The 22,612-nt window shown below is 43.1% G+C and overlaps 1 protein-coding gene across 1 annotated transcript in view; it reads right to left on the reverse strand.

Annotated features, from left to right (window-relative positions):
• pcxb (pyruvate carboxylase b) overlaps positions 1-22,612 on the reverse strand; it is a 303,687-nt gene that overhangs the window by 271,907 nt on the left and 9,168 nt on the right. The window contains exons 2-9 of the mRNA XM_080518797.1: positions 20,678-20,814; positions 17,746-17,839; positions 17,090-17,180; positions 14,032-14,197; positions 12,677-12,822; positions 8,117-8,234; positions 6,283-6,350; positions 3,927-4,010 (exon numbers count right to left, since the gene is read on the reverse strand). Coding sequence (XP_080374923.1) covers positions 3,927-4,010; positions 6,283-6,350; positions 8,117-8,234; positions 12,677-12,822; positions 14,032-14,197; positions 17,090-17,180; positions 17,746-17,839; positions 20,678-20,814 — 904 coding nt within the window. The remainder of the gene's footprint in view (positions 1-3,926; positions 4,011-6,282; positions 6,351-8,116; positions 8,235-12,676; positions 12,823-14,031; positions 14,198-17,089; positions 17,181-17,745; positions 17,840-20,677; positions 20,815-22,612) is intronic.

Consider the following 22,612-nt stretch of genomic DNA (forward strand, 5'->3'; position numbering starts at 1 on the left):
CATCGTTAGAGCCGCCATTAGACTCAGATAAGTCGAGGAATAGCAGGTGAGTGAAGAAGGCCACGGTGTAGTGTAATGTAATCAACCCACTCCTGTGTCTCTTATTTTACTTCTTGCCCCCTGCTCAAAAGGCATGAGCAAAAAGGTTATCTTGTACTCAAATCACCCAAGTGGGAGAAAGAAAGAAAGAAAAAAAAGAAGTCGTGGTAACAGACAGCTCTGCAACCTTTTCAGCCACAGCTTCAACCAAACGCTTCTGATAGCAGCCCGAGATACGGCCGTGGTCCTCTGGCACGCCCGCGCTTTGAAAGGTTTAAGAGCAGCGGCTGCTTCCTGTCAGGTCCTGCTGCCGCTTCTCATTGTGGTTCCAGTCAGAACTTTGACCGGGGCCTCTTTAAAGCGTCCTCCAGTGCTTCTTCTTACATCTGACCGCAGGCGAAACAATACTTTTTTTTTTTTGGTGTGTTATTCCGAGTCTGGTTTCGTCGACACGTGAGAGGAATCCCCTCATTCACACATTGATGCTCGTTTCTTCTGTAGATTCGCGGAGCGCATCGGAATTTTTTCTATTAAAAGGAGTGGATTCACCACACTGTGCCAGATTACATTTTTCTAACTGCCTCCTTTGAAATGCAGAGGAATGGACATTACCACTTATGAGCATCAAATTCTTTGAATGTTTTACTTCTTTGATAATCTGTCAATGTGCTTTTGGAGGAATGTTGGCCTTTTCCTGCTGTGGTTCACTTTTTCTTCATACGAGGAGAATGTCACACTGTGGATTTGTCAAGTCTCACATCCTCCTAAACATCTTTTTAACACCACCCAGACTGGTGCATTTCCATCTTTTTGATTTCAGTATCGTGAGGCGGACACCTTTAGTCAATGACATTCCTATAAAATGATTTCTTTAACAACTGCAATTTAGCGACCAAGAACTTTCAAGTTTCATTTTCTTAACACAAGGCCAGATATCACTTCTACCCATTTGCTTTTATCCATACAAATAACAGTTGCCTTACTCGGGTAACCATTCATTTCCATTTCTATGAGCCTCGTATCCGAACAGAGCAAATGGGAACCGAGCAGATAGGAGCAGAATAGATTGGGCGAGAGCAGGTTGCGATTATGATTGCTCAAAGAAAACCATTGTTTGGAGCGGCTCGCAGCTGGTGTTGCACAGTGAAAAAAATACTATATAAAAGGAGAAATTAAGAGTCGGCGTGTGTGCCACTCTATCTAAGTGACACTTTTGCTATCTCCACATGCACAGATGCACCAAGGCCGTTTAAATCTACTACACGTTGCCATTAAACTCCACTGAGCTGCTGATTAGAATGAGAGGGGTTTTAATCACAGTGCAAATGGAACGAATTAAGGTGTCCAAGCGCACCTTTCTTTTTCAGGACGGAACAGGAAGGCTTCGTCTCCGCCGGCTTCGTGAAGCGTGGACAACTTGGTCGCCTGAGAGACGCAAATGTAGCGTTTAATGGGCGTGTTTGTGCGACGGCAACCGCTACGGTCGCGTGGCATTACACATGCGCTGCAGTAATTCGGCAGTGGTTAACATTTTCTATTCTCCAAGGACTGCGTCACACATTAAAAAAAATTATAAAAATGTCGCCTTGCATCTTTTTTTCTGTTTTTTTTTTTTGCTCTGTGGTATGCACAGACGTGCGCAGGCTATGACAAACACACACAAGCATTAATACCAAAGTTCATCCTCAGCATTGCTGGGGGGGGGGGGGGGGCTTGTTTCAATACCTGCAGAGAGAGCTGGGCTCAGCTCTGAAGTGGAAGCCTCCACTGTGGGGAATGGCTCAAAGTGAAATGCAGTCACAGCACAAACCTGCAGGTAAATGTACGGTTGGGGGGGGAGGAGGAGGAGGAGGAGGAGGAAGGGGAGGAGGAGGAGGAGGGGGGCAGGAGAAAACAGGCTCTAGAAATAGAAAAGTGAACAATGGGGTCCTGAGCAACGGAGGCCCCTGGTGATAACCTGTAGGTTAGATCCTTCAATCGTGTGTAGGTGTTTGTGCGTGTTGGTGCTTCACTATCCTTTTGGGTGTCAAAACTATTTTCTGCTACTGTTACTGCGCAAAGGCACCATATAGACCTTCATATTTTCATGGAACTTCAACCACTGCAGGTCTGCTGCAACTGCCTGAATGTTTTGTTTTTTTTTAAATGCTACTAATGTGTTTTTAACTTGTTTTTAACATGCGTATTGTTCAGTGACCTTGAGTGTTAGTAAAGCTGCTAATAAACCAAATGTATTATTATTATTATTATTACTACTATATGAGGATATGGTAAAATTATTGGAATTCAGAAAGCGGACTAGTTTGTGTCGACATTTGAATGCAACTCGCTCATTATTGCAATAGTTTTGCTGTCTTCATTATAGCCTTTCTATTAGCAAACTGAGCACGTGGCCTTGACAGGCAGAAGCAATTATTCTAGGTATGTGCAATACGCATATATAAAATACTACAGATGCATTGTGAACAGTAAGTTGATTGCCTTATGATTGGAGGATTTCGTTTTGTTCTGGTGCAGTAGAACATGTGGAAGTGGTGCAAGGCTCTGGAATATGTCCTTGTACACAACCGGAAAGCGGTGTGCACCCGAGCTTGGATGCATGGCATACACGACGTCTACGGAGTGTTATTTAAAGAACAACATCAGTCTTGTTTGGGGGTGATAATAGCCGAAGAAAAATCGAGAGTTAAGAGTTCGCCTCTGCTGCGTCGGAAACATACGGAAGCAGACAAGGTTTGTCACTTTTAGCAGATGAGCTGGGTGATGTTATTGTATGATGGCTGCAAAAAAAAAAAAAAAAAAGAGTCCCTGTTACAGCAAGGTCACAGGATGAGTCTCTTAAAGTTTTTTTTTTTTTTTTTTTATCTCTCAACCTCTCTCGTGCATAACCATCGGTATCATCAAGGTCATTTTTTAACAAATCACCACCCTCCCCTCCCTCCTTCCCTCTCCTCACTTCTATCCATTCCTCAACTGGGCCATTACCTGAAAAGGCCATTTCTTGAAATCTCCTCTGAGAGATGAGGCCTGACTTCTAAGCGATGCTGTCATAGTTGAGCCAACTTGTCGGTAAAGCTAAAGCTAGACAAATGATTTTTAACGGGCCGAGCACAAGTTGAGCGTTCACACTGCAGGGAATATTTTCACCCCTTTTTAACCAAAGCTGAGTGCATTGGTGAATTGGTGACAATAATCATGAAATTGTCCTTGAGAAATGCACTCAGACTGTTCAAACACTCGTTTTTTGTTTTTTTTTAGAATTGCGTTCATCGTCTCCACTGTTGACACCTATTTCCACCTGTTTTCAAATTGCATTTTCATTCTCACAGTTTGGCAAAGCACTAAAGCTCCACTCATTTTGAATTGCAGGTAGATAAGAGCATTAAAATTCTTGGGGACGTTCCAGTTGTTGTGCAGACCAATTATAGACAGGAAAATGAAAAGCACTGGGAATTTGCTCAGACTTCCTAAACACAACCAAAAATGCTCGAGAGCTCTTGGCAGAAAAGTTTTTTACATTTTTTTTTTTCTCCTTTTAGTCTTTCAGGCTGCCAACTTTCTTTAACAAGTGGTCAAAGCTCGAGCACCAACACATTCAACATGCTGACACCTGCTTTGACAACACCGAATAAGCTTTCTTAATGTTCGGCTGCGGCCCTGTTAATATTTTACTTTACTTTATTACACCGTATTAACTTTGAAAGCTCGTTGATTAAAAAAAGAAAAGAAAAATTTAAGGAGTTCTGTCCTCAAGCATTTTAATGAAATGGTCGACAAAACCTGAACCTCGTGGAACTTTAAAAGCTGCAGAAGGAGAAAGCAGAGCTTTGTGTCGGATCGTTATTGGCTGTAAAAAAAAAAAAGAGAGAAAGGAGCATACGACATACCAGTTTGGCGAGGCTGATGGCATCCGCGTGAAGTCGATCTCTCAGATGAGGGTCCAGTTGGAACGCAGGTGCAATCTCCACAACCTTCAAAATAACAAGATCTTATTGATATTGTCACCGTGACCGACGGCGCCGGAGTGAAAATGCAACCTGACAATGTCCGGATAACATCACAAACAATAGCTTCATAATTTATGTAAACTCTACCCGGGAGGCTCAGGTGTTGATTGGCCTTGATAACTCATTTTGGCACTTTTTTTTTGGGGGGGGGGGGTGAAATCTGGATAAAAACGTGCCACTAAATTGAAATACTAAGTTGTAATTCATTTAGCCTGGCACTGGACCTTCAAATCTGCTGTTCTCAATTCTCCGTTTTTGACAAAGTGGCTGTCAAACGATTTTACTAATCATTTCTAACACTCAGGAACAGTAATTTCGGCAAGACCAGTGATTCATTCCGAATATATTGCATTCGTGTTTAGCATCTCTTTTCAAAATGTTTTGAGCTACATGCTTTTCCAGCAGAGCAAAACAGACGAGTAGGTGTTTGGGTGGAACATATTTTGCCATCAATGTCAAAAAAATAAGTTGATTATTCCATTTAAAATGTTTGAAAACCTTCATTAAACTCATGGCAATCGTCATGCAGCCAATTCAGAGATGTCTAAAAGAGCTCCGTTGAATTGGATTGTGTTAGCCATTTGGTAATCTTTAATGGCTGTTGATCACATTGAGAAAATATCAACACAAATGCAGATTTCCTTTCATTTAAGAATTATGCATGACTGAAGATTATTATCAGAGTGTGTACATTTGAGCAGATATGGTGCAATAGGTTCATCTTGATAGTGATAAAATAGTGATAAAAGCGGTTTTGATTAGTGCAGCGGGTGTGAAACCAAACCGCAAGGCTCACAATCAGCTGAAACATGTTTAAAATGCTCCACGAAGCTGGAACGCGCTGCAGACCTGGCAGATAAACTACAACAAGACACACGCGATAAAGCGGCTGTTTCTAATGGCGCTTGTGATCGAGCCCCCCAAAGTTTCCTGCCACTTCTCAGCTGATTCACAGTCAAAGAGCCACGTTATCCAGCAACACTTCACTGTGCGGTATCATATCCGTTCGTCTCCCCCTAGTTTCACATACTGTCCGTCTTTCGGAGATCAATAAAAACCGGGGGAATAAAACATTTGTAGTTCCAAACTGGCCCTCCAATCCGCCCAACTGCTGCTTGCTGGCTCTGTTTTCCTCCACTGGGTCAAACAAGTCGACCGATCTATTCGGGCTAATGGAAATCTTCAGGAAAACATGACCTCGGTCAAAGATGGAAAAACTAAAAACATAAAAATCTTTTTTTTAAAAACTCAATTAAATTTTGTTATCAGATCTTTGGCTAACAAAGGAGCCTCTCCAAGTATGAATAGTGCTTCCACGAAAAAACTAAAAATATCCCATCAGCGCTCTTCCGTCCCAAATCTATTTCAACAGGCGACTCGTCTCGTCTCCGAGATTCAAAGAGATCTTAGATTAAGGGCAAAGGCAGATTAAGTCTCGTGGAATCAAAGACCAGCAGCATTGGCATGAACGGAGCCACTAATATGATTATCATCTATAATTTGATTAAAAGGAAAGTGATGAAAACACACGATTCAAACTGCTCTGAGGTGACAATGCGAAATGAAATTTTACACGGTAATCAGCTCCCTCTGATGAAAGCATTGTGATATCAAGTGACAATTAAATGGCAAATATCGATTTTCCCTATAAAGGCAGTTTTTTGTGTTATTCAGACAATCAGGTGAGGCTTTAATGGCTGATTTTTCCATTCAATAACAACCCACAGAATTCCGGAAACACAAAAAAATAAGCCTCGCTAATGAATTGAGTGACTTCAAACACTTGTATTCAAATAAATAATTGTTGCTGATCGGAGCTGATTTGGTGGAGGATTATGTGGCGAGTGCCATTATTGCTTCCACACAAGCATTAGCAGTGGCTAATTTTTATTGGAATCATCTCACCCCCTGCTGCGTAGAGTATTCAGCGATACTCAAAACCAGCTGTGTCACCTGAGCCATTGTTAAATCCAAGAATATAATCACCATATTTATTCTCCAGTAGCTCAATTAGTGTCTTTGTGCAAATAAAACTCCACTGTGTTCTTTTTCTTCTTATGTATCTACATCCAGCAGACAGGTGGGATTTGTGCTCTTGACCTTTGTTTCATGCCCACCCACCATTACCACCCACTCCATGCTAATCTATGTAATGCAGAACAAATGCCACGAAGATAATCTTAAATAAATTCCGGCATTAAGTTGGGTTGGGTGAATTTTAAAGCAAGGACTTCACCTTTTGGTGTCTCCGCTGAATGGAGCAGTCTCTCTCGTAGAGGTGGATGACATTACCATATTTATCGCCTGAGGGAAGACAAAGAGAGAAGTAGGTGAGGAGACGACAGAAGGGGTGGAACAAAACGAAATTATGAGATAAGCTGGAGTGTAAAGAAAACCAAGCGGTTGCGTAATGTGGATGTGTTCGAGTACAAGTAAAATTACAGAAAGCCTCTGTTCCTCGATTCACTGCGCGGCGAGATCTTCGACGGACGATTTATAGCAGCGCCGGAAAGAATACGAAGTAAGAGGCAGGAAGGTAGGATAGCTCTCTCATGCTTGTGTTGCAACTCTTTCTCTTTTCAGATTTAGCAGCAAGATGCTCACAATAACAGAGGATATGAAAGTGGCCTGTAGTGTCTGTAAAAGGTGGAAGATGTCCCATTCACATTGACACAAGCATCCCAGTGGGGGGTTAACAGTTGCAGTAGTTTCGCCAATACAAAGAAGCGCCGTGAACAGCGAGAGAGAGAGAGAGACTGGTCGGCATGCTGGCTGATAAACTGAAAGCCAACAAGGACCACACAACGCGTAATGGTAAACCACTGATTCATTGAACAGCGAGAACCAAAAAGAAAATTGAATGCAACAACTAAATAACTATTAACCATTTTCAAACTCTTTTTGATTCAATTTTACGGCCACCGAGTACAATTCAAAATCCACAAAATAATCTTCATGTTGCACTTTATGTTGGTTCGGGAGCAAGTCCCCCCAAGCGTCACATGATCGAGTGGCGATTTCAGAAGCTGCAACACACATATTACTACATTATAACACAGAAAATATTTTAAGGATAAAACAAAACTAAGTAACACCTATGCCTCGCCTCATGGCGGCGTGGGTATCTGCTCAAAACCGGCCGCTTTCGCACCATCAGTGGTTTAAGTACATCTGGGTTTTGATATAAATTATGCGCAAAAAGTTAAGTGAGGGAGTTAATGGTTGGTAGGTTATTTTTTTAATACGCCACCGGAAAGCTTAATTACTACAAAGAGCCTTTAGCACATTTTTCTTCGGAGGTACCCACATGTTCATCCCACAAATGCATGTTCCTCCAATATGTGGCGTCTGTTAAAAAGGGAAAAAGCGTTTCCAACCAAAACATGCTTGCTCTAAAGCACTTGTACAACAAAATATTCTACCCAGCACAATTGTGCTTGTGTTTTGTTTGTGGCATTTAAATGACTTCACAAGAAACAAGCAGTGAAGTGAAAGGAAACCAAAGCTGAAAGGATCTTGATATAGAACAAAACAAAGAAAACAAATCGGATTGAAAAGGGAGTGATAGGGGAGAGGAGTATAGACATGGCTGTTTTCAGGTCATTTGGAAAATTCACTTCATGATTTGGACGCCCTGCAGACATTAATAAATCCCAGCGGCCACACGCACAATGCTACAGTATGGCTAAATCTGAACGCGAGACCGATCGCCGACAGACACAAATACACAACCACTTGTGTGGGACAGTCTGAGCTCAAGAGTGCAGACACGCTTCCTGTAAGTGTGTGGGTAGAATTTCACGTCCGTAATGGAGCGTATGTGAAGTTGCATTGACTCTAATAAAGAACAAATAATGGCTAAGAGAATCCTCCGCGAGGCTATAAATCTTATTCATTGTTCATCCGTCTCGCTTCCTTCCGTTGCTCCGCCACTCTGGTCAATGTCTTCCATTCAGATTGCCTCATTAATGAGAGTCGGTCAATTCAAATCAACGTTAAACGGACGAATCTCGGCGGGAAGGCCGAAGAGGAAGTGTAAAGCTGAGGGGGAAGTGGTCGGCTGCACTTACCGAGGATCTGTACTTCGATGTGTCTCGGCTTTTCAATGAACTTCTCGACAAACAGAGCTCCGTTCCCAAACGCCGTCAGGGCCTCGGAGTAGGCCCGCTGGTAATTCTCCTCAAGTTCCTGACAAACAGAGAAGAAGAGATCCCAGTTAGTGCAACGAGAGACAAGAAATTCCCCCGGTTTTCAGAGCGATACGTTCCATTAGCGAAAGCCCTATTTTTCCTAACCCTCGTGTGTTTTCGCATTCTTTCGACACAAATGTTTACACGCCCCGGAGGAGCGCAATGCTTCACAGGATCCCGGGGAGATCGCGACCAACCACACTGAAGGTCATAACTCAATCTGTGTTTGTCAGCCTGTGACATCCTGCCAGCCCATCCAGCCTCCTCTACTGGGGACAGACGGAGTCACAACCGTGCCCCCCCCCCACCCCGGAGCCCCGGGAGAGCAAACTCCAGTTCATCCCAAGCTGTCATCTCGTAGCCTCGAGGAGAGATGCTTTCGGAGGCGCGACTCCCAAATTCTTAAGGCGACTGCAGACCTCATAAACACTGCCAAACACAGTTTGTCCAAAAAAAAAAAAAAAAAAAAAAGGCATGACAGGCACCGGCCAGAAATGTGATGTATGTATATTTTACAATATTATATAAAGGACGGCAATAACACTCGAGAGGAAAAGCCATCAGGATTCACCAGTTGCTTTTGTTCTGCTACATTTTTACTGCCGTACAAAATTCTCTAAACACAAGAGAAACACCGATATCGCCTCGATTCACCTGCGTTTAGTTCAGGAATGACATATAGATTTTCACGTTTGACATTATAACGAGTCAATAAAACATCTGTAACTCTTGAAGCTGGAGGACCTCACATCACTACATAAAGCAAACAAATACAGAGCTGTACAGACTATACCAATGGTACTCTTTTTTTTCTTTTTGTGAGCTTCTAGATCTATTTGGCTCATCGCATATTTGAGGTTGCGCTAAAAGGAAAACAAATCCGTCGATAAGTTCATGCTGGAAGACATGAGCTTCCGTCTCTCATGTACAGTATCGTTTACTGTGAGTCTATTTGGCATGGTTGAGATTATTTTGACGAACACTACAACTGAGTCTCGTTAAATTCAATGTCTTATGTTGCATTTGTGAAACTTACAATTTAGGATATTTAGGTTTTATTACATTTCCGGCTGTATTTGTACCTGATTTTAGAAGTTTGGATTTTCTTTTTGACAATTGTGACATTTTAGCCATTTTAGCTCTTTTTTATAAGGCAGTTTTGTGTTTTTTTCACCTCGTTTCCTGCTTCTTTTTCTATTTCAAGCTTTTTGCATCATTATTACAAACAGCCTGTCGTTCTTAACTTTGGACCAAATACGTGTTGAGGCTATGTAGTGTCCGCCCAGTGTCCACCCTTCGTCCGGGGGACACGCCATCTCGATCCATAGTCGGCCGGGGTCAGCTCCCGCGCCGCTCAGCCCCCTAAGTCAGATAAAGTTGTTCGAAAAAGATGAATGGTTCTTTCAACCATCATCTACTGCTTGAATACCAAATGTCTGAGCTAAAGAGGACATAACTGTAACAAAAGAGAAATGCGAAAATCAACCAAGACGGCATGATTTTGGCACAGGAAGTCAGTGAAAACAATACTGACTTAAAACTCCCACGGAATTTTTGATGTTAGAAAACGGAGTGCAGCGACCCTGCAAGGCTGTCAAATCATTTTCGCACCTGCACTTTTGCAAACGACAGAAGACTTTTGAAGGACTGGAAGTTGGAAGTTTTCCATTTGTACTCCTCGCCCGTTCAGGCCGTCTGTCGGCATTGGCCACTGGAGCTTTGATGCGTGCCATTCTTCCTTTTTGTCTCTCTACGCTTTAGGGAGGCACGTCACGTCTCACTTTAAGAGGAGGGAAAGAAAAAAACTAAATAATAATAATAAAACAAATCTGGAAATCTGGCAGCTTCACTTATCAAGCACGTCTCGTCCTACAGTATGCCGAGAATAGTTGGGCTCTCTCCGGTAATTCAGCATACAAATGACCCACGAGCTAGCTTTAATGGAATAAAAAGTCAACCTACGCATTGTTGCTCGGGGCCTCGATAGTACAGAGAAACCTCTTAACAGTTTCCTCACATCATAACTGCCGAAGCTGCTGAGGCCCCTGTGACTTCAGTGAATAAATAGAAATGTCAACAACTAATTAATTAGACTGGCTACAACTCAGAAAAGGTCATCGTTTTCAGTGAACGGTCGACTTGTGAGGCGAAACGCAAAGCGGCAGTTCCTCTCACACATCAGTGAATTGGACTCGGCGCCACTGGTGGCGACCAGTGACCAGAGTGGTGCTCCTCTCATATCTGTTGCGAGCGTGCGCCCTGTACGGTCTATTCCCAAAAAGAGAGTGGAAATAGGAAAACTACACGAGCCATAATGAGATCTGCTTTTGATGATGATGAGGAGGTTTTGCTCCGTCGGGTCTCGGTTTCACTGCTGAACTCTGCCCTCCTTCATCTGATCTGACAACAACTAAAGCAGTTTGACACGGTCAAACTAGAAAGGTAGAAAAAAAAAGAAATAAGGTAAAAGCTGTTAACCCTTCAAGGCAGCGAGTACAAACGACTTCCAGCTCCACCGAGGTAAACGACACTTTACTACTTCCCGCTGTCAACGGGCCTCGTTTTCCCCTGAAGACTAATATAGTTCGGATTGAATCCTTCAAAAATGTCTTTTTGAAGTTCTAATTAAGAATTCATTATTTCTAACATGTTGTTTTAGAACAGAACTAATTAAATATTGAACGTAAACTCCCCTGCCATTAAGTCACAGACGGTGGAACCATATCACAGGCTCTGCTGGGCCGAGGCTTGAATAACAACCAACTGAGGTTACAATTCTTTTTTTTTTTCCCTACTAAGTTCTAATCCGACTTTTTTTTTTTTTTTTTTGCAAACAGCACTTAGACTAAACAAGCGTCTGCTGAGCGACCATGTTGAACAGCTTAATGACTGTTTTTAAAGTGACCCAACTGTGTGTTTAACAGTGTGCGACCAGTACCACAATTATATAAATGCTACACACCCTACACTGCGTAGACGAAACAAACAGAAGCATTGCACTTAAATTATGAATGAGCCACTCTCCTGTTTGCTATATGTTGGTTTCTGTAGTCTGGTTTTTAGTTTGGGAATTGTAAACATGCACGAAATGAGACATAAGACTCATTTTTCTAGTTTGAACACGCACCAATTCAAATGAACTGGTTTTTAAAAATATATTCTTACCATAATTAACATTCAGAATTATAAGTATGTATGAAAACATTTCGGTTTTAGACGTTATTAGAGTTCAAATAACTAAGACATCGCTTGACTTTTTAATGAAATCCCAAGACGTGCATGAATGTCCATCAAACAATTTCTCAACCACCTCTGCTGCAGTTTAATTGAGACTCATGTAGGTGTGAGTGACGGGCAGTTTTCCTACCGCTGCTTTTATAGGAAATCGTGAGTGTTCCGCTCGTGGAGATAATAAAAGGATCCTCCCACGAGTGCATTTTAGCCCCGCACACAGGTTTATTGGAGAAGGTGTGAATGTACCGTGACATGTCAAGAGCGCCCACCGTCTTTGTTCCGTCTGCCTTCAACCAGGTCGAGATAAATGAACTGTGCCTTGATTCCACGCGTTGAGCGTCGGAGATTAATTCCAACCGATCATGAACAAACCTACAAGCTACAGCAGATCAGTGCTGCCGTTGATGCCACTCAGAAGCCAATGGTGTTGCATTAGCATGAATCAATAGCGACACAACGTGATTCAGAGCCACCGATAACAAATCACCCCCGGGGGGGAAAAAAACTCTGTTTTAACCACAAAGTGTAGTTTTTGCCTCAACTCCGTTCCATCAGTGCACCGCAGCCAACACGGTGACATTTATTATGACAGCCCATCATTGCTGTCTGGGTGATGCCACCCTTTACATGGCTCAGAGGTGGATGAGGCGGAGGAAGTGATGGACGGCACACGGCTAGTTTCACTGCATATCGCTTTATTGATGACTTTACTTGAAGGATTTTTTTTCCCCACTGCGAGAAGTATCCCATCCACTCTTATTTACCGACCTACAAGTGTACGTTTTCATACGTTTCGCCATTCAAGTGTCGCGCTACAAATATGGGGAAGATGAGATGAGATTTATGGTTTGGATCCGGGGGGGTGGGGGGGGGGGGGGGGGTTCCGACAATACGGAAAGACATTTTCTAATAAACAAAAATGACTCGGGTTTCACTAAGTGGCGGGATGCAATTTCAAAGCTCAGACTCAAACACGGGATGATTGGCGGTCAGAGAGATAAATGACCTGGTTGTACTTTTCAAGCAATTTCACATCGATTCAACACAAACACAAAGTTAATGAATACCAAAATAAAATCTTGTCAGAAGGCCGGCCGGCCGGCCGTCAAGCTGGGTTTGTTTATTTGATCTTGGACATTGTGTTAAAACAAGCCGTTAATTGCGGCGCTGAAAGAAAGAAAAAAAAAAAAAAAGTAAAGCGCTCACCTCGTACTCTCTGACCACCCTCATGCCCCGACCGCCTCCTCCATACGCCGCCTTAAAGATAATGGGGAAGCCGTACGTCTGGGCAAACGCTTGCGCCTCCTGCATACTGGCGATGGGCGCATCTGTTCCTGGGACCACCGGCACGCCTGTACAGGAGCAGATTCAGCAGAACTCGACAGGTTAAACGCACAACACGCAGGCGGTCGCATTCAGAAATCCAATTCTAAACATGACGAGGCGATCCTTAATCGAAGATTCGCAAAATTTGGTGGAAAACGGAGCCAAACTTGTACGTCGTGGCACATAGAGGAAGACGTGGCTCTGAAAGCGGTGTGAACAGATCTGCATGTTTCACAGTTACCTTCAGAGGCAGATGGAATAAGTAAGTGCTGGAGAGAGAAAAAAAAAAAAAAGATGTTCTGGAAATGTTCATCCCCTCAGAAATGACTAAATTAATGTTTGCTGTGTAAAAGCCTTTACGAATGCTTGTGAACGCCAGGGAGGAAGATGTAGGGAGGAGGGGAAATGAGTCAGCATCCGGATGAAACGCAGCAGTTTATGGGAAAATGCGATGAAAGTTTTAGACGCAGCTTTAACGTTGCGAGCCTCAGAAACAAACACAGTCATCAAGTATTCATTAGTATTGATTAAAAAGCTTACGCACAACTGTTATCAAATCTTCTTTTTTTTGAAAGCATCAACGTCTCAAACATGAAAACATTGCCCATCACATTTACACTACAAACATGATCATTATATGATTTCTGGAATTATGCTAGTTATCAAGTAAACAACAAAATGGGATATCCTTGCAGATGACGGCAATTATCTCTAATTGTAAGAAAATGGATCAACACCCCTTGATTTCTCCCCAATACTCCCATGTCTTTGTGAATGTATACCCATTATTCTGATTTATTTTGTTCTCTCGCATCCTCACTTCTGTGAAAAACTAATTGCAAAAAAAACAAAACGAAGAGGGAGACAACCAATGTGGCGTGCAGCAGCTGAAAGTGAGCAAATGGAGAAACTGAACGTGGCTTGTTTAATTATCACATCTCGGAAATACGTGTACAGGTTTCCATGCCGATAATTACAAATTAAGTACTCCCTGTTATTGGATTTTTTTTTTTTTTTTTTTTACATTCATGTGAACAGGCTCATTAATAACAAAGATGCGAAAATGCATTCATGTCAAAAGAATGCCACAGATTTGATGTCATTTTAGAAAGACCTAAAAAGAATTGACCTTTATTGGAATATTTGCAAATCAATAAAAGAATGCAGTTTGTAACGTTGATGCTTCTGTCGAACGTTAATGTCCGACTCATCTATGCTGTGGCCATTTTCTGCACCTGCACTGATGGCCAGCGACCGAGCCTCCACCTTGTCCCCCATCTTGCGGACCGTTTCTGGAGTTGGTCCGACAAACATCACGTCGGCGTCCGAGCACGCCTGGGCAAAGTCCGAACGCTCGGAGAGGAACCCGTAGCCCGGGTGGATGGCGTCCACGTTGTTGTCCTGTGAAGTGACAGAGAGACATGTCCGACGTCACTCAGTCGTCTATTAAAGCGTGTTGTTTTTAGCCCTCGGCCGGTTGGGGGGGGGGTGGAATCAGCAAGTCTTCTCACACGCCATCTTGCACGCTTCGGCGCTCGCCGTCTTGGGGCCCGCGCAATAGATTTATGTGCAGCTATTGGAAAAGAGACTGTGAGCTAATGATGTATTCTATTCTCATTCTGTCTCGGGTACAAACGCCTTGATCACCATCCACTCAATGCACACCTGTGGGAGACCAAGTGGATGGGCATGAACACATAATTTGAGGGTCAGGCAAAAAATATCACACACACACATGTATAATCCGTAGCAGAGAAGATACAGTAGCTACCTAGGTTGACAGATAGAGCCGTCTCTGGATCAGTATGCGCCATCTGCTCTTGGATACGAGGCAGACTATAATTACGGGCTGTCCCGTTGTTCAGGGAGCCGTTACTGCCAGGCCAGGGGAGGCACAGAGCCACACACACACACACACACACACACACACACACACACACACACACACACACACACACACACACACACACACACACACACACACACACACACACACACACACACACACACACACACACACACACACACACACACACACACACACACACACACACACACACACACACACACACACACACACACACAGGGTCAAAACCTCACCTGCTCCAAACGGCTCCCGCAGAGTACGCAATGTGATTGGAGCAGCTTCATAAGTTTATTAGCTGCTTTATTGTGCAACGTGGATTTTGGAATCGTGTGTGTGCGTGTGTGTGTGTGTGTGTGTGTGCAACCACGTTCGGCTGAATCGGAGGTGACAAATGCTCTGAAGTACTTTTGTAAACTTCTACGTGATAAATGAACTGAATCAAATAAAGAAGAAGAAGTTTGGTTTGCTCTGGACAGAGAAGAGGAATCAGTTTGACAAATCAAAGAATGCCATGACTTCGCTGATGGATAAAATCCCTACAGACAGACAGACAGACAGACAGACAGACAGACAGACAGACAGACAGACAGACAGACAGACAGACACATAGATACATAGATATAGATATAGGTATATATAGATATAGCTGCCATGAGACACAAAAGTAAAGACATGAAGGGTATATTATGATTCATCAATCCATATTCTCTCAGTCGCAGTTCCAACAAATAAATACATTTCTCCATCCAACATGCAGCAGCTATAAAAATACAGAGGGTACAAACAGTCAGAAATGGATGGATATTATTATGTAGTAAAGCGTGGCACAGACACACGCATACACCCACACACACACACACACACACACTCTCTTGCAGGGGGTGGCCGAGCTCCCAGAGAGGCAGACGGATTTTGAGAAATGAGTTGGATGGCAAAGCCTCGCCGACTGGCCACATGACCGCGATGAAAAATTCTCAACTGTGAGACGCTGTTCAGGAAAATGATAATGACTGTTCATCCTGAAGGGGTGGAAGGCGTACGGGAGGAAAAGGAAATAAGAAGGAGCAGAGGAGAGGGTAGAAGAGAGATGGTTCTAAAATAAAGAAATAAAGAAATAATTGATGGAAGTAGAAAGGAGAACACAATGAGGACAGGAAGGAGCGAGGAACAATGGGGAGAGGGAGGGGGGAAAACGACGGAGGGAAGAAAAACATAGCGGCAGGTGTGACGGGGCGGGGAGAACGATCCTCTTCTTTCTTTCCACACAAGCTAAATATAGACATGGGGAAGAAACGCGATAGGTCCAACCCTCGTCCACCTTGTGGAGGGAAGGGAAAAAAAACAAAAAAACGAGCCAGTCGATTCAACTGCCGAGACACCGAACCCAAAGAAACCCAACCACATGAAAAAGAAAATACGACACAAGATTAGGGGAAAGTTTTTTTTGTTGATCTTTCAGGTTGGAAATCCTGCTCTAACCTAAAATAAGTTTGCAAAAACTGCACAGAATAATCCACTTTGGAAATGTGGTAATCAATCTGTAAGTAATAACTTTTAGCCATTTGTTTCTTAATAGATGTAGATTGTTTTATGCCTATAACTTGCCTTTACATTTTACTTTATATAAAAGTATATATTGTAAATATTTACTCTTCTGGTATCCTTATATGTGGACAGTGCTGTAAAGTGAGAAATGCAGTCGTATTGTTACAATATCGACTGCAGTTTTTACAGTTCCACGTCATTCTTTTGAGTTATGTTAATAACATAATCAGTTGTTGAACTATTACAATTATCCCATAATTACACAATTATAATCGTGACATTAATTCAAAATGCTTCAAATTTACTTATTGGTCATTGTTAGATTACTGGATGAGGTGGTTTGGAGGGTGGGCATATCAAAGAAAATGTTAAGAAGCCTTTTCAAAAGCAGAATGATCGTTGCTGCATCCTAACCGAGACTACGACCAGAAACACACATTCAGCCGTACGAAGCAAAAGGTACTGTTTTTAAAGAGGTCGGTATCGAGTCCTGACCTGAATCCAATTGGAAATCTTTGGCGAGAGCAGCAAGGTGCCACTGCAGCGAGGACTTCTTCAGTTTAGTCTTTAGTTTGCACTTGCAGCGAGACAATCGTGTCGGTTTGCAGAGCATTTAGCCACGCATGCACTAAATGGGCCTCGTCATTATTGTGGGGCACGTCGTAATCGCTCACATGGGCGAATAATCTTTACCAAGACTGGATCTTTTACAAATACATTCATTCTGATGACATTAATATTGTCACATACAATTTGCTGAATAGTTGGCATCTTTTAAGCTTCTTTATTGAATTTTAATTAAAAACTCGAAGCACACAGTGTGCACTGCGCTTATCATCGAGGTGAACAGCAGAACATATCTTTTATTGAATAGGCTTTACCTTGGCAACTTGGATGATGTCTGGAATGTGAAGGTAAGCTGCAACAGGGGGCAGGCCTTTTCCAATCAGGTAAGCCTCATCCGCTTTCTGCCTGTCAAAGTAAGTGTTGACGATTCACGTTAGTAGAACATCGAGCGCGGCGGACAGAATAAACAAGACACGCATATGTGCACAACCTCTTAAGCGTGCTTCGACACCGGGCTCGGATTATTGTCAAAAACTGCTTTTCAAAGTGTAAAAAAGAACGATAGCGACACAGTTCGTCAAAGCAAGAGCAGACGACTGGGACACTTCTTTTCTCGGCGGCTGTAAATATTAACCTAAATTAATACGGGGTTAGTTATCCAGACAAGGTATTTTGGGGGGGAAAAGGAGACATTAGAAACTTTAAATGGAACCCCCCCCCCCACAAAAAGCTGTTAAGCAGATTAGTTGCTGCGTGTAAACCAAGCAGTGTGATTACCTGAACGCCTGCAATGTCAATACAATTACACTTATGTCCTCTTTAATACAAACTGCAAAACAAAGAGCTGGCCCAGAGCACCCGCAGAGGTGCTCCACGCTTCCCAGGCCTCCATTAATTGCTGCTGGTTTTAATCGGCCGCCAAACACTTCGCAGTCAATATGCAGCGCCTTGCTCACGTTGCGATTATTACCTGTGCATCTGCCCGGTGTCCTGCTCGGAGTAAACGGCCACGGTTCGAATCCCCAGCTCGGTGCAGGCTCTGAACACCCGGATCGCTATTTCACCTGCAAAGACAAAGAGGAGGACGTGAGGAAGCGACGCTGACCAGGCGGGTTCTTGGTGCTTCGTGTACCCAGGGACCGGCTGCAGTTTTCACAAGCACAACTTTTACATCATTTATAGCCATTCAGTAGCTTTGACCAGATTTTTTCTTCATGTGAAAGTAAGACAAAGCCATCTGGTGCGCTTCATCGCACAGTGTAAAAATACATCAACGGGCACTGCAACAAATGAGGGATTTTTTTTTTTTTCTCTCAAGTTTATGGTTCAGTGTAAAAATCCCAGCTTGAGAGTGAAGTACGAACACTCCCAGACTTTTATCTCGCCGTGACAAGACCCAAGTAGTTGTTTTTAGGCGAAAAAGAACAAAGTTTGGGCGAGAAAAAGCATTTAGTCACGGGAAAAACTCACGGGAGGCGTTGCTCTCGCTTGAATGGGAGGACGGCATTGAAACATGTGCGGCTTGACAAACCGAAAGAGTTGGATGATGGTGGGAATATAGAGGACAGATTACATGCATTGCATTTTGACATAAAACATGAGGTTGAGTTAAAGGGTTTTCACAGTTTGGCAATTTTAATAACATAATAAAAATAATAAATAATGGCAGGAAGAAAAAAAAAAGAAAAAAAGAGTGGAAATGAGGTCGGGAATATAAAAAAGAACCGCAATGTCATGTGGGGTGAGAAGGGGAATGGAGCAAGTGGCTTCGGAGGAAAATCGCACTTGACAAGTTCTGAGAAAGTAGACAAAACGAGGGGCGAAGGTGAGGCGCGTTGAGGAGAAACGAGAGGAGAACATTAGCGAATGAGTCGCGGGGCGATGGCGGGGTGGAGATGTGCTTAGTGAACTGGAATCCAGCCTGATATGATATGATGGCCGGGGCCTCCTCATCACGCGGCGTGCACTCCGCAGCCGGGCACGGTCCGGTGCGCCGCAGTGTGATGACTGTGATCTAATGTGGTGTTGATATCGCGTCATGCTGATGTGAAGCGGCGAGATTGACGGGAAGCTCATGTGTGTGTGTGTGTGTGTGTGTGTGTGTGTGTGTGTGTGTGTGTGTGTGTGTGTGTGTGTGTGTGTGTGTGTGTGTGAGGCCGCAGACGGTTTGAATCAAACTGATGGATTAAGGCGCTTAAATAGAGACTTCACAGGCCAGGAGACTCAAGCATATACATGCATATGTGCAACGACGGAGCTCTGCGGGTGTCCGGGTTTTCAACGTGACAGGAAAAAAAAAAACACACAAAAAAAAAAACCTACACACTCGTCAAACGGGAACAATGAAACGTCGAACCGAATCAAGCATTATAAAAGGTGTCCACGAGTAGGAATGTAATGACGGGACTCTAAAAAAGCAATTACAATAAAATGCATGAACACATTTAATTGTCACTCAATATTGCACGTCACCTGACATTAACTGCGCACAGACGGCCTCTTTGGACAGCATTAGCATTAACAGGAGGGGGCGGAGTGATTGGAAGCATTGCCACGGCTCGTCAGTGATGATTGTGCCACATCTAACAACCGTATTCCCGATAATTAGACTTCTCTTCAACCTCTACAATTTTTACCTTCATGCAAAGCTTGTGTATGGCATATAGACCCCCCCCCCCCCCCCCCCCCGTGTATTATAGTCAGTGGCAGCAGGAGTTCGCTTATCAGCGCCCATTGCCAATAGGTAGAGAAAATGTTTATAAGGAAAATGAAAATATTTGAAAATGATCTGAAAATGTTAAATCGTATTCATAATGGAGATCAATGTGATTTTTTTATGTTCTTGCCCAGTTTGGCTTTAATATTATACAGTATCTCCGTTTTTTAAGACAGAATTTCAAGGAAATTTCAACATCTGATGTGTTATTTATGTCTCACTGGGGGTCAAGCACTGGTTAAGAGAAATAACAAGTCACTGCATTAACCTTTTACAGTAGGGGTTGTAGAAAATAAGTGCCGAAGCACTGATTCAACATTGCTCTGAAAAAAGAAATCGGCTTTGAAATTTAAGCACATGTGATCACACAGCTGAGAGCAAAAAAAAAAACAAATAAACCGATCAATAATCAAAGCAAATCTTTCCACCAGCAGGTTCTCTAATTATTATTTCTGTATGACTGAAATATCAAAGTTGCATCATTTCCTTTCCAAACTGAGGAGTTGAGAGTCAAGCTGAGCCTCAGAAAGCACAAACCACATCACTCCGGGTTCCTTTTGCTTCCTCACTGTCACCAGGGTAATGCTTGTTGACGCTTTTATTAGAAGTCCACACTACCCCTAGAAAAGCAGATATATTTCATACGCCGCCATAAATATTTAATCTCGGTGATCCATGTGCTGCGGTCAGTACCTCAGCCTCCCTGTAGGGGGCAGAGCTGAACACACAGGTGTGTGCTTTCTCTACTGGTGCATCGACAATACCAGGCCAGATTTTTTTTTTTTTTAAGCAATAGCATTATAATTAGCACTTTACTTGCTCAGCTGTAATCATTCAGTATTTCAGTAGATTTAAAAAATATTCTAATTTAGATTTAATGTTTGCCCTGCATGAAACGATGCCTCTCATTTTCTTTAATTTAACATAGCGAGGACAACTTCTTCTCAATAATAACTTTTTTATAAATGTGCATTTTTCTCTCAAATCAAACATAAAATTCAGTTCAATTAGAAACAAATAAACAAAGCGGGTGGAAAAAAAGCAAACTCGCTGACAAAATAAATCAAAATTAAGACGCGTGGGTGTATTTCGTTGCATCGGAGCTTTGATTGTCTCAAGTTATGAATTGAACTTGGCGTGATTTAAGGATTTGCAGGATTGTCACTTTAATGGGGGGAGAGCTCACCTCGATTGGCCACCATGACTTTCTTTATGGGCCGGTGCTTGCTCCGCGGGGCAGAGTGTACAGATCGGGAGAGAACGCAGGCCCTCCGCACAGCCAGCAGGCTGAGGCCGCCTCGCGCCGTGATGTACTTCAACATCCTGTAGGAGGAGAAACAAAATGGAGGTTTCACACACACACACACAAAAATGCTTCCATAGATCAAAACTACAAAGAAAAGAGGCATTTTTTTGGTCCAACTTTACATTTCTAGTCGCATTCACACAGGGATATGCTGATGATACATCGAGGTCTTCTTTTCATACTGAAACCACACATCCTCGGTTCTGCCCGATAAAGAAATCACAAGGCCACTTTTCACAGCCAATTACTGCACAAGGAAAGCCATTTGGATCAAAGTCGCTAAATCCCGATCAAACAGATCTCATCCGGAACCCTTTTCATTTCGACGCGAGAGCAGTTTTTTTTTTGCCAAGTCCGGGTCGCCGGGTGAAGAGAGATGCTTCTGGGCGAAGGAGGGGGAGGCTTTGAAAAGCCGACGCATGTGAGCTCCCGTTCGGAGAGATTTAATCTTGCCGAGGCGCCGCTCCGGCTTCAGCACACTGCCGGGGCTCGTGGGCACCTCGGGTAGCCCGGTATTTGCCGGGAAATATATATTAATTGGCTTTGGACGCCTTCAGGGAGTCCTGGATTGTTGTCCAGGATATCACCGGAAGAGTTTTCAATAAATGTGTACACTGGGGCTTGAACTGTTCTCAGCGCGGAGGCAGAACCAAGGAGCAGGTGGCATCTCTGCCCGAAGGTGAAAGACCGGCGACGGTGAAAGCCGCCATATTGCCCAACGAAGCAGCTTCACGTTGTGAGGACGAGCACGCCGGAGGCCGCACAACTCGTTCTTCCCCGAGAAGCAAACGGGCGATTTGCCAACATCAGCCTGAAGAGGAACGAGGCGCCAAGCGTGATTTCAGAACTTATGGACGATTTGCCAGCCGAAGCTCAAAGTCTCGTCGTCCGTTGCGCCGTCGCAGGAATGAATGCTCCTTCTTCCACCGAGCTGCAGTTTATAAGTGGGCGTCGAATTTTATTGTGTTTCAAATGGGAATCTTGTCTGTTGACAGTTTAAAATGAACGGCATTCACTATTGCATATTCCCAACTCGAACAATCTTTTTTTTTCTACATCGTATGATTTATGATTATTAATTTCTCTTTGGTCCATTGATAAAGCATTAGATAGATAGAATAGATCCAAAACACTATATTTGCCAAAAATATTAGCGCCTACTTAAGTTCTAAACGTCCATCTTCTTGACCACTGGAGTCGATTTCGACTGAATATGGGTAAAACAGGGTTGCCAATGAATTTCAAATGTATGTCGTTCGACTGTGGGATGAAAAGCTGGAATGCCCAGAGCAAACCTACACACAGGGAGAACATGTAGCCACACACGAACCCAGAACACCGTCTCAAAACGTCAGTAACTACAGCAACATGAGACTTGCATTTAACAGTTCTTGTTGAAAGAAACAGCACTTCAGAAAAAAAAATATATATATATATATATATATATATGGAGTCCAAAGACAGACAGGATCTTAGTACATTTCACTGTATTTTGCACCAGGGGCACAAACGATTAAAATGAGTTTGACACTCCTGCATTAGAGGATTCAATTGCAGACAGGAAAAGCAGAAAGCTTTTACAGAAGCCGTCCTGCTCAAATATTAATATTACAGCCCTCCAATCACTGTAAGTTACACACTAACAAGGCTGAAGGTATACATGGCGACATATACCAGCGGTTATGGAGATGAGGTGGGGTGGGAAAACCCAAAGGATGATGAAACCAAGAAATGATCTTTAATAAAACATGACAGAGTCAACATAACCTGCATAGTGATTATATCCACCATGATGAGTCTGTGGACTGGCTGAAC

Source organism: Blennius ocellaris (genome assembly GCF_963422515.1).
Source record: "Blennius ocellaris genome assembly, chromosome: 23".
Lineage (NCBI taxonomy): Eukaryota > Metazoa > Chordata > Actinopteri > Blenniiformes > Blenniidae > Blennius > Blennius ocellaris.